The sequence below is a fragment of the Cucurbita maxima genome, unplaced genomic scaffold, assembly GCF_002738345.1.
Source record: "Cucurbita maxima cultivar Rimu unplaced genomic scaffold, Cmax_1.0 Cma_Scf00009, whole genome shotgun sequence".
NCBI classification, from domain to species: domain Eukaryota; kingdom Viridiplantae; phylum Streptophyta; class Magnoliopsida; order Cucurbitales; family Cucurbitaceae; genus Cucurbita; species Cucurbita maxima.
In genome coordinates this window covers 5,860,376-5,869,931 of record NW_019272025.1, presented here as the reverse complement: position 1 = coordinate 5,869,931, position 9,556 = coordinate 5,860,376, and the positions used below count along the sequence as shown (strand labels likewise).

Sequence of the window (9,556 nt, the reverse complement as noted above, 5' to 3'; positions counted from 1 at the left end):
TCACATTTTCATTTATAAATTAATCAAGAACCGAAATGTTTATGAAAAATTAAGAATAATATTGTAACTTTCGGAAGATATATTTAAACAAATAGTAAACTTTGATGGTACTTTCTCATAATTTAACTTATTATTCTTATAAACTAATGTTACCCTGAGAGAACAAACCAAAATATTATTTTGAAGAGAAGTTTTATCAGAGTTGTTTCTGCTGACCTAAGAACAACCCATTATTTCCTTTTTGTTTTGATGAATAAGAAAATAAATATCTTATTCAAGAGAGAACGCAAAAAAAAAAAAAAAAAAAAAAAAAAAAAAAAAAAAAAAAAAAAAAAAAAAAAAAAAAANAAAAAAAAGAATCCTGCCAATGAGAAAAAGATATATTTTTTTTATTATGAATGAAATTTGGAGTAAACAACAAAGACATGAAATCCTAACTGTGTGGACTGAGTTCTTGGATGAAGCTGTGGTCGACAACCCGTTATCACTTTATCTTATATGTTGCTTTGTCTGCCTCAAACTTCTTACTCTCCCAAACTGCATGGCGTAATAACAACAAATTTAAAGAAAAAAAATGCAAACTTTTGAATTTACTCTTCAAGATTCCTCTTACTTTTTGGTTCTTCTAAATTGCCTGTCTTTTCTCCATTCAATGGAAACTGTTCATCATAGTTTCGAATTCGTAAACAAAGATCAAAATGGTCATTTTTTAAAAAAACCCAACTAAAAAGAACAAACTTTCAATGTATAAAAACCAAAATGAGTAAAAAATAAGTAAAAAAAAAAAAAGTGATTTGCACATCTTGAAGCGTAGCCGCAAAAATGAGGGCCATGAGCTCTTATCTGCCGAGTGCGAGCCAAATGGGGCCCTTCCATTATGGTTGGCTCTCCCGCGCTCACTCCTATAAACATCAACTCGCTTCCCCCACATCCATTTTCATGGTTTCAAGCCTTATTACTCCAAGATCCTCCCTCCCACTTCATTTCTGGTAATCTCAACTTGGAAACCCCTTCTCTTTTCCTATGTGTTTTATTGTGTATTTTGCTCTTAAACTGCATGCAAATTGTAGATTCATGGTTCTTAAAGCTTCAGTACAGTAACTTATATATGCCCTCTTGAATTGGATTTGGCTGGACTATCTTCCCTTTCGAATTTAGCGATGTGGGAAAACTTGAAAAAAGACTGCCTGTGTTCAATAACTTTTCCCTCTTCATGGTTGATACGTTGTTTTTTGTTTGAAGATTGAAGGCTTCTGATTTGTGTACAATAGTTTAATGGCTTTGTATTCAAAGCTTTATATACACAGTTCTTAAGCATCTTTGGAAAAAAGAAGTTTAAAGTTATCCATTGGGTATTGTTTTCTCTCAAATTATTAGGATTTATTTCAGACTCCATGAGAAACCATACAGAAATTGATTCAAATATGATCACTCCTCTGCTTTTTTCGATGCTAAAACTTGTTAGATGAGCAAACTCTTTATTCATTGTTTTAGCTGTGTTTTAGCTGATGCTGATTGCCAAGAGGCTAATGATTTTGATTGATAATGGATAAAAAGTATGTAAAAACATATAGGGCTTCAGAATTTATAGAAAACATTGTCTTCTTTCTTTTGCAGCTGAGGCTTGTTGAGACCAGCAAGTTCTAAAAGGGAAAGATGGACTACGTTTATGGACCTGGAAAGAACCATCTTTTTGTGCCGGGGCCGGTTAATATCCCTGAACAAGTCCTCCGGGCAATGAACAGAAACAACGAGGACTATCGCTCTCCAGCCGTCCCAGCACTGACGAAGACTCTTCTCGAGGATGTTAAGAAGATATTCAAGACCACATCAGGCACTCCATTTTTGTTCCCTACTACAGGTACTGTAGTGTTGATGAGTTGGTTGAGCTCATTGAATAAAACTTTCAAGCATATTAGTATGTTTTCATGGCTGTGATATGTCAAATTCATTATTAATGTCATTGGTGTGCCATTTTGAAGCTCAACAAAAGCTTATGTTGAGTGTTACTGAAAGTTTGATGCATCTTTTTCAAGATTCTCCCAACGAAATGACTTTTTTTTAACCGAATAACGCCATTACTTATGGATTAGGTACTGGTGCATGGGAGAGTGCACTCACAAACACATTGTCTCCCGGAGATCGGATCGTGTCATTCCTCATTGGTCAATTCAGTTTGCTCTGGATCGATCAGCAGCAGCGCCTAAATTTCAATGTCGATGTTATTGAAAGTGATTGGGGTGAAGGTGCAAAGCTTGATGTTTTGGCCTCAAAACTTGCAGCTGATACTGAACATACTATAAAGGCGGTTTGCATTGTTCATAATGAGACAGCTACTGGTGTGACTAACGATTTGTCTCTAGTAAGAAGAATATTGGGTAAGCATCCCACAGGATCATATTTCTTTTGATATCTCAATGTATTTGGAGTTGAAATGTTAGCTCATCAAGAGTCTTAACATTGATATGATATCAAATTCTCAGATGAATATAGGCATCCAGCGCTATTTCTGGTAGACGGAGTGTCTTCGATATGTGCTCTTGATTTTCGTATGGATGACTGGGGAGTAGATGTGGCCTTAACTGGGTCACAAAAAGCTCTCTCTCTTCCAACTGGGATGGGCATTGTATGCGCCAGCCCACGAGCGCTCGAGGCATCTAAAACAGCAAAATCACTCAGAGTTTTCTTTGACTGGAAGGACTACCTCAAGTTCTATAACTTAGGAACCTACTGGCCTTACACTCCTTCCATCCAGCTCTTATATGGCCTTAGAGCAGCTTTGGATCTCATATTTGAGGAAGGCCTTGAAAATGTGATTGCCAGACATCGACGTTTGGGCCAAGCCACAAGGTCGATTTCTGCATATCTTTCGTATATAAGATCGTATGTTTGAAATTTTCAGTTTCTAAAAGTTCGTCCCAAATGCATATAGGCTTGCTGTGGAGGCATGGGGCCTGAAGAACTGCACACAGAAGGAGGAATGGTTCAGTGACACAGTGACTGCTGTGCTTGTGCCTCCATACATTGACAGTTCAGAGATTGTTAGAAGGGCTTGGAAGAGATACAATTTGAGTTTAGGTTTGGGGCTGAACAAAGTTGCTGGCAAAGTTTTCAGAATTGGGCACCTTGGCAACCTCAATGAGGTGAACTTCCTCTTTAATGCTCTCCTATTTATATACTGTTTGATATACTATGTGCTAATACGTCGGTCACTCGGTCGTGTTTTTTTCAGCTGCAACTGTTGGGTTGTCTTGCTGGTGTGGAGATGATTCTGAAGGATGTGGGATATCCAGTGAAGCTTGGAAGTGGGGTAGCAGCAGCTTCTGCATATTTACAGAACAACATTCCACTCATTCCTTCTCGGATTTGATTTCGGTCGAGACCGTGATCCGTTCTCATGCATTTGATTACGTCTACTGTGTAAAGAAAGAAAGAACTATTGTGTTATTGTAATATTTGATGTTTACTTTCACTCCTTCAGGCATTCTCATCAGAATGCCTGTGTATTCAGAAAGTTCACAAATCCTATTACAAACTCTTTCATCTGGAATTCCAAGTTGCAAAACAAAACAAAGTTGTAATGTATTAAGCGTGATTTCTCAAAGGCGACTCCATGGCCCAATGGATAAGGCGCTGGTCTACGAAACCAGAGATTCTGGGTTCGATCCCCAGTGGAGTCGTTTGTTTTTATACCTCCTATTCTTTTCCAGCCCCACTCCGCAGAATCTCTTTCCCGGCTTCATTTCCGCGCTTTAGGTTATAAAACTAACCTTCTTTTGAGATAATTAATACATTTTTTTTTCTTATTTATTTAAAAATAATTAGTCCTTTATTTTTTCTTACTAATACTTTGATTTGATTTGATGATTCTTTGGAGAAGAATATTAATATTGAGGTGATTTTGATATGATTTTAAATGTAATTAAGTGAACTCTAAATTAACTCTTAATTCAATTATTGGTTTGGAGTTTTAATGAAAATTCACTAGTCTAAATTGTTTTAACTAATCTATATATTAATTTCGTTTAAAAGTAAAGACAGCTTAATTATTAATTCAAAGAGCTTTTATAAACTTTTTTATTTAAAAAAATGTTGGTCGACAACAATATTTAATTAAATTGACAAATCATGAGGCAAACAAAACTTGAAAACTTCACATCCAAGTAGGGTTGAAGGCATCATCAATTGACCATTTTGTTCCTTAAACTAAAACAAACGGAACCTTTTAACTAAACAAATGACCGTCTGCAATAACTTCATGTTGAAAAGCAAGGAAACTAAAAGCAAACAATATTATCTCATCCAAATTCAGGAACTTGTGATTCAGTATGACTTTCCACAATGTATCAAACTCCCTGCCCCCAAGAAAAGGCCAAATATGGCAGCACTTCCAAGTGTTGTTTGTCCAATATACCTGATCTTCAGAAGCCCTGGCACCTGCACGAACAAATGCAAGTTTGGTCCATAGTTAATTACCATCTATCATCACCTGGAGTTGAAATAAGTAAAAATGGTAACGAGGACGTTGTAATCTTCAGGTTTCAATGACAGAAACTTGAATAATAAGAATGAAGAAAATGAGCAAAAATGGTTCAAGGCATAGGCATTTGTCTGCAGAAAGAAATATAGAAACTCAGGAAGAATTACCAATCATGGAAAAAATCATGAAATTTGTTTTTAGAAGGGCTAAATGTGTAGTAAATTTAAAGTAGATTACTACACATTTATCTGCAAATTTAAAGGCATAGACCTTTTCCATCTGCAAATTTTGATCCCAAGCTAATGAAACATTACTTTGGGTAGTCTCCCATGATCATAGAATTTCTAATGATGAAGAGATGGAATCTCATATTAGTTTCAAGATGTTTAGATAAGACGTTAATTAATTGTAAACAAAAACAGATGGAAAAGGATTAACCATTTGCGATAATTTGATGAGTAACTTAATAAAATCATAAAACAGCAGAGAGACGAGGTTGAATTTCAAGTCATATTTTTTAAAGATTTGGATCGGAGAAATAGTATACCTTAAACCTAATGGCCTCATAAGTCCCATAAACAGCACCTAGAGAAAAAAAAAGTTAGTTCTAGAATCCTTAGCCAAAGCATATCATAATTCTGATGAAACAAATATATTGATTGCAGCATTGATTGTAAGATACTCTAATAAACAAGAAAGGCCGTCCAATCTAAATATTAAAAAACAAGAAACGATAGCCCGAATTGTTGGTTACAGAGATTTCATAACTGATGTATATCTTCAAAGTTGTGGCACTGGCTAGTCCAAAATGCTCGACACTCTATTGAAATGGAGAAAGCAAAATAAGGAGCTTCTTGAAAAAGTACACTGCTACTTGTTAAATAAGGTTAAACTTTGAGCTTCAGGAAGTCAGCACACAAGTTCCGGTGAACTTTATGAGGTATCCACAAAATAGGCCAATGGAGTACACGGACCCCAAAGATAAGATTATTTGACTCCATACTTGACAGGTTAAATCTACAGCAGTTCAATCAAAATATTCATTACGATGGGCCCTGAAAAGCTAAGAACTCTTTCTACACAACAAAAACTATGTCCACCAGCAAGTGATATTATCCAACAAATAAAGCCTTATTTTATCAAATCCAAAGGAAACGTAGCTTTAATATGAAAGATAAGATGGAATAATTAAATATATCCAAATATATCCAAGGCTTCACAGCGGTATATTTCTTAGTGGTACATTAACACTGATAAACATGGTTCAATCACAGATGCAATAGCGCAACTTGACCAAATATTTAGCTTCCAGCGTATGCTAACTCTTTAATCCAAAAAATCCTATACCACTTGACCAAATATCAGTCGCTGAGAAAGCGGAACAACGATCAAACCATAACCGAAATTCGGAAGTCGAAAAACAAAAGAAAAACGGGAATATCAATGATATATAAGAAGACAACAGGCATTAGAACTTTGAAGAAAATTTAGGGTTTCCTTACCGACGGCTCCACCTACAGCGCCACCAACGGCAACTCCCGCAGTAACTCGAGCCAAGCAGCTATCTCTCGCCATTCTCAGAGACCTTAATATTATTCTCCTCGAACAAGAGACGGAGAAAATTTGTTCCTCGAGCAATTAAGCTTCGAATTGTATCTCAACAATCTTTTCAACACGATTCTTTTTGAAGGTTGAATTCTCTGATCTCACAGAATGGCTGTTCGGGTACAAGAATCTTTTCATCAGCCTGCGCCTCAGCCCAGTTGAAACCACGATCATGGGCCTGGCCCGAAAATAAACACAAGACGACTATTTGAAGAATAAAGAAAGATGGGCTTTTATCGGCCCAGTTACAAAATGGGCCTTCTTAAAAAAAAAAACGAAAAATATTCCGTTGCCGGGAATCGAACCCGGGTCTCCTGGGTGAAAGCCAGATATCCTAACCGCTGGACGACAACGGATTTTTTGTTTGGGTAATTGAGGGTTAAACATAATATCAAGTATAAATAAATAAAAACTAAAAAAATTCCGTTGCCGGGAATCGAACCCGGGTCTCCTGGGTGAAAGCCAGATATCCTAACCGCTGGACGACAACGGAATTTATGTAATCGAACCCGGGTCTCCTGGGTGAAAGCCAGATATCCTAACCGCTGGACGACAACGGAATTTATGTATGAGTAAATGAGGATGAAAAATAATATCAAGTTTAAATAAATAAAACTAAAAAATTTCCGTTGCCGGGAATCGAACCCGGGTCTCCTGGGTGAAAGCCAGATATCCTAACCGCTGGACGACAACGGAATTTATGTTTGTGTAAATGAGGATGAAAAATAATATCAAGTTTAAATAAATAAAACTAAAAAAATTCCGTTGCCGGGAATCGAACCCGGGTCTCCTGGGTGAAAGCCAGATATCCTAACCGCTGGACGACAACGGATTCCATGTTCATTTGTGTTCTAAAATTAATTGAAACTTAATAATAACCCTTCTTTTTGCACACCTTTCTGTACAATCAAATTTCTTTATTGATTTCTGTCCATTGATTGTCCCCTTCCCCCACAGAAATTAGCACAAAACAAGATAATATGAAATCAATAATTCATGCATTTGGATATCAAAGTTAAAAATCCATATATATACATCACATCAATTGATCAAGCACAATAAACTCTTCTTCTAAGCTCCAAACCGCAACTCTTGAGGCTCCACACTCACGTTAAGCTTTTTCAGGAGACTTGTGAAAATTTTAAAAATTCTGACTTGTAGGTGGAGTTTGATTGCTGTTTTGGCATGTATGGAAGCAAGGATCATCGGTGTACCAGTTTTTTGCTAATCTGCAACACCTCAAGTTCATTCTTCTCCATATGACAGGCTAGTGTGCTTAGACATTCATAGACCCCATCAACTACAGGGTTTGACTTATCTTCAACAAAGAATGGCTGAATCCTCTGGTTTATCTCAATCCAGCTGCAACCAGGCCTCTTCTTCAATCCAAGTTCTTTCATTTTTCGTCGTACGTTACGTACCTCCTCCCATTTATTGACAGAAGCATACATATTCGACAGCAAAATGTAAGTAGATGGGTCATCAGGATGTACCTCCATAAGCAATTTCCCTATTTGTTTGCCTAAACCAAAATCATTATGCAATCGACACGCAGAAAACAGTGTGCTTAACAATCCGGTATCGTTCCTAGTCTCTTCTGATCTTTCGAGAATCTCATAAGCTTCATGTAATCTTCCAGCACGTCCAAGTAGATCTATCAAGCATGAATAGTGTTCAATGCCAGGCCTAATGTCATACTGAGTGATCATTTCGTTGAAATATATATAACCTTCATCAACCAATCCAGCATGACTACAAGCAGATAGAACTGCTAGGAACGTAACTGAATCGGCTCGTACATTCGACTTCTGCATTGCATCAAAAAGCCTCAAAGCTTCAGAAGCCTGGCCATGAGATCCATAAGCAGTGATCATTGATGTCCACGACACAAGATCTCGCTCTGGTAACTGATGAAATAGTTTCCGTGCTTCGTTGACATCACCACATTTAGCATACATATCAAGAAGAGCCCCCATGACGATTTCATTGCATTCCAACTTATGACTGATGATGCAGTGGTGAAGCTCCCTACCCTTATCCAAGGCTGCTAGCTGTGAACAAGCTGATAAGGTGCTAGAAAATGTTACTGCATCTGGTTTTACATGATGTTCTTTCATGTTATCATAGACACAAAGAGCCTGAATGTGATTACCCACCATCACATATCCAGAAATCATAACATTCCAAGAAACTACTTCATTCTTGGATACATTTCTGAAGACAGTTTCGGCCGAAGAAACCGATCCACATTTAAAATAAAAATCAATGAGAGAAACGTCAATGAAGATATCGACATCTATTCTATTTCTCAAAATATATCCATGTATAAATTTTCCGTGCCGAAGTTGAACAGACCTTGAGCTAGCATATATTATGCTGGTCAAAGTCGTCAAAGTCGGTTCGGTTCCCTCGTAGCTCATCCTCATGAGAAGTTCAATGCAGGATCTGCTATCACCTTTTAAGCTATACCCTGTGATCATAGAATTCCAAGTCATCGCATTCTTCCTTGGGATTTGCTCAAAAACTTCTTTGGCCATTTCTAAACAACCACATTTTCCATACATATCTACAAGGGCAGAAAGAACAAAATCATCCAACAAAACGCTCCTATCGATCAACTCCCTATGAATCTCCTTACCTCTTTCCAAATTCAAAAGCCTTGCACATGATGAGACAACGACGGTAAAAGTCACTGAATTAGGCTCAAAACCCAACTCTTTCATTTTATCAAACATCTTCAGGGCAGCCTCAGGCTTATCATCTTGAAAATAACAAGAGATAACAGCGTTCCAACACCCCACATCTCTCTGAGGAAATTCATCGAACAGGTTAACGGCATCATGAAACTGATCGCATTTCGCATACATATTCATCATAGAACTCCCCACAAAAACATCCCAAATCAAACCCGTTTTTATCAAATGATTATGGATCCTTCTCCCATAAACAACTCTACCCAATCCACCACACGCCTTAAGAACAACAGGGTAAGTGTAACAATCAGGTCTTACATGAGAATGACTTTTCAATTGATCAAAGAGTTGCAGAGCTTCAACGAACCTGAAACTCTTGGTGTAAGCAGAAAGAAGAGCATTCCACAAAGAAACATCCAATGGGCAATCATTGGTCTGAAAAACAAGCTCCGCTGATCTGTAATCATAGCAAGAGAAGTAAAAGCCGATGAGGGCTTTGCAGAGGGTGAGGTTGGATTGAAAGCCTGAACAAAATATTCTCTGGTGGATGAGCTTGCCTTGTTTCAGCAATTTGGAGCTAGCGCAAGTTCTCAAGGCAGATAATAGTGTCATATAATCCATACAGGGAGAGAGTTTGGGACGCGAGAACCCATGCAGACTTGTGAAGTGAGGAAGAGATACGAGGGAAAATGGATTGAAAATTTAAAAAGTATATATATATATAGATATCTGCAGAGTTCATATTTATTTATTTAATTATTTACTAGAATAGTTTTAT

General features: G+C 37.2%; 3 protein-coding genes and 5 non-coding genes across 9 annotated transcripts; 2 read left to right on the top strand and 6 right to left on the bottom strand.

Annotated features, from left to right (window-relative positions):
- Positions 1–882: 882 nt before the first annotated feature.
- LOC111484368 (serine--glyoxylate aminotransferase-like) lies at positions 883–3,550 on the top strand. The gene is made up of 6 exons (XM_023130922.1): positions 883–989; positions 1,618–1,861; positions 2,094–2,378; positions 2,484–2,850; positions 2,933–3,143; positions 3,233–3,550. The coding sequence occupies exons 2-6, from the start codon at positions 1,657–1,659 to the stop codon at positions 3,368–3,370; spliced, it is 1,206 nt and encodes a 401-aa protein (XP_022986690.1). The 5' UTR covers positions 883–989; positions 1,618–1,656; the 3' UTR covers positions 3,371–3,550.
- Positions 3,551–3,607: 57 nt separating this feature from the next.
- TRNAR-ACG lies at positions 3,608–3,680 on the top strand. The gene has a single exon. It is a non-coding gene; the product is annotated as a tRNA-Arg (tRNA).
- A 452-nt stretch (positions 3,681–4,132) lies between these two features.
- LOC111484176 (reactive oxygen species modulator 1) lies at positions 4,133–6,209 on the bottom strand. 2 transcript variants are annotated; one of them, XM_023130659.1, is made up of 3 exons: positions 5,983–6,209; positions 5,028–5,065; positions 4,133–4,437 (listed from the first exon to the last, which is right to left on the bottom strand). In XM_023130659.1, exons 1-3 carry the CDS (start codon positions 6,053–6,055, stop codon positions 4,324–4,326), a joined length of 225 nt encoding a protein of 74 aa, XP_022986427.1. In that variant the 5' UTR covers positions 6,056–6,209; the 3' UTR covers positions 4,133–4,323. The 2 variants fall into 2 exon arrangements, with proteins under 2 accessions (XP_022986427.1, XP_022986426.1); XM_023130658.1 differs by lacking the exon at positions 5,028–5,065 and having other exon boundaries at positions 5,983–6,197.
- A 160-nt stretch (positions 6,210–6,369) lies between these two features.
- Positions 6,370–6,441, bottom strand: TRNAE-UUC. The gene has a single exon. It is a non-coding gene; the product is annotated as a tRNA-Glu (tRNA).
- A 65-nt stretch (positions 6,442–6,506) lies between these two features.
- On the bottom strand, positions 6,507–6,578 carry TRNAE-UUC. The gene has a single exon. It is a non-coding gene; the product is annotated as a tRNA-Glu (tRNA).
- Positions 6,579–6,709: 131 nt separating this feature from the next.
- Positions 6,710–6,781, bottom strand: TRNAE-UUC. The gene has a single exon. It is a non-coding gene; the product is annotated as a tRNA-Glu (tRNA).
- A 64-nt stretch (positions 6,782–6,845) lies between these two features.
- TRNAE-UUC lies at positions 6,846–6,917 on the bottom strand. The gene has a single exon. It is a non-coding gene; the product is annotated as a tRNA-Glu (tRNA).
- Positions 6,918–7,035: 118 nt separating this feature from the next.
- Positions 7,036–9,464, bottom strand: LOC111484569 (pentatricopeptide repeat-containing protein At5g27110). Its single transcript, XM_023131211.1, has one exon. The coding sequence runs from the start codon at positions 9,397–9,399 to the stop codon at positions 7,288–7,290; it is 2,112 nt and encodes a 703-aa protein (XP_022986979.1). The 5' UTR covers positions 9,400–9,464; the 3' UTR covers positions 7,036–7,287.
- Positions 9,465–9,556: the final 92 nt, after the last annotated feature.

Bases quoted from the DNA above. Each gene is read 5' to 3' on its own strand.
- LOC111484368 (XM_023130922.1), top strand. From the start codon at position 1,657: ATGGACTACGTTTATGGACCTGGAAAGAACCATCTTTTTGTGCCGGGG. The intron at 1,862-2,093 runs GTACTGTAGTGT...CTTATGGATTAG, and splicing joins ATTTTTGTTCCCTACTACAG to GTACTGGTGCATGGGAGAGT. The intron at 2,851-2,932 runs GTCGATTTCTGC...AAATGCATATAG, and splicing joins CGTTTGGGCCAAGCCACAAG to GCTTGCTGTGGAGGCATGGG.
- LOC111484176 (XM_023130658.1), bottom strand. From the start codon at position 6,055: ATGGCGAGAGATAGCTGCTTGGCTCGAGTTACTGCGGGAGTTGCCGTT. The intron at 4,438-5,982 runs GTAAGGAAACCC...TTGTTCGTGCAG, and splicing joins CGCTGTAGGTGGAGCCGTCG to GTGCCAGGGCTTCTGAAGAT.
- LOC111484569 (XM_023131211.1), bottom strand. From the start codon at position 9,399: ATGGATTATATGACACTATTATCTGCCTTGAGAACTTGCGCTAGCTCC.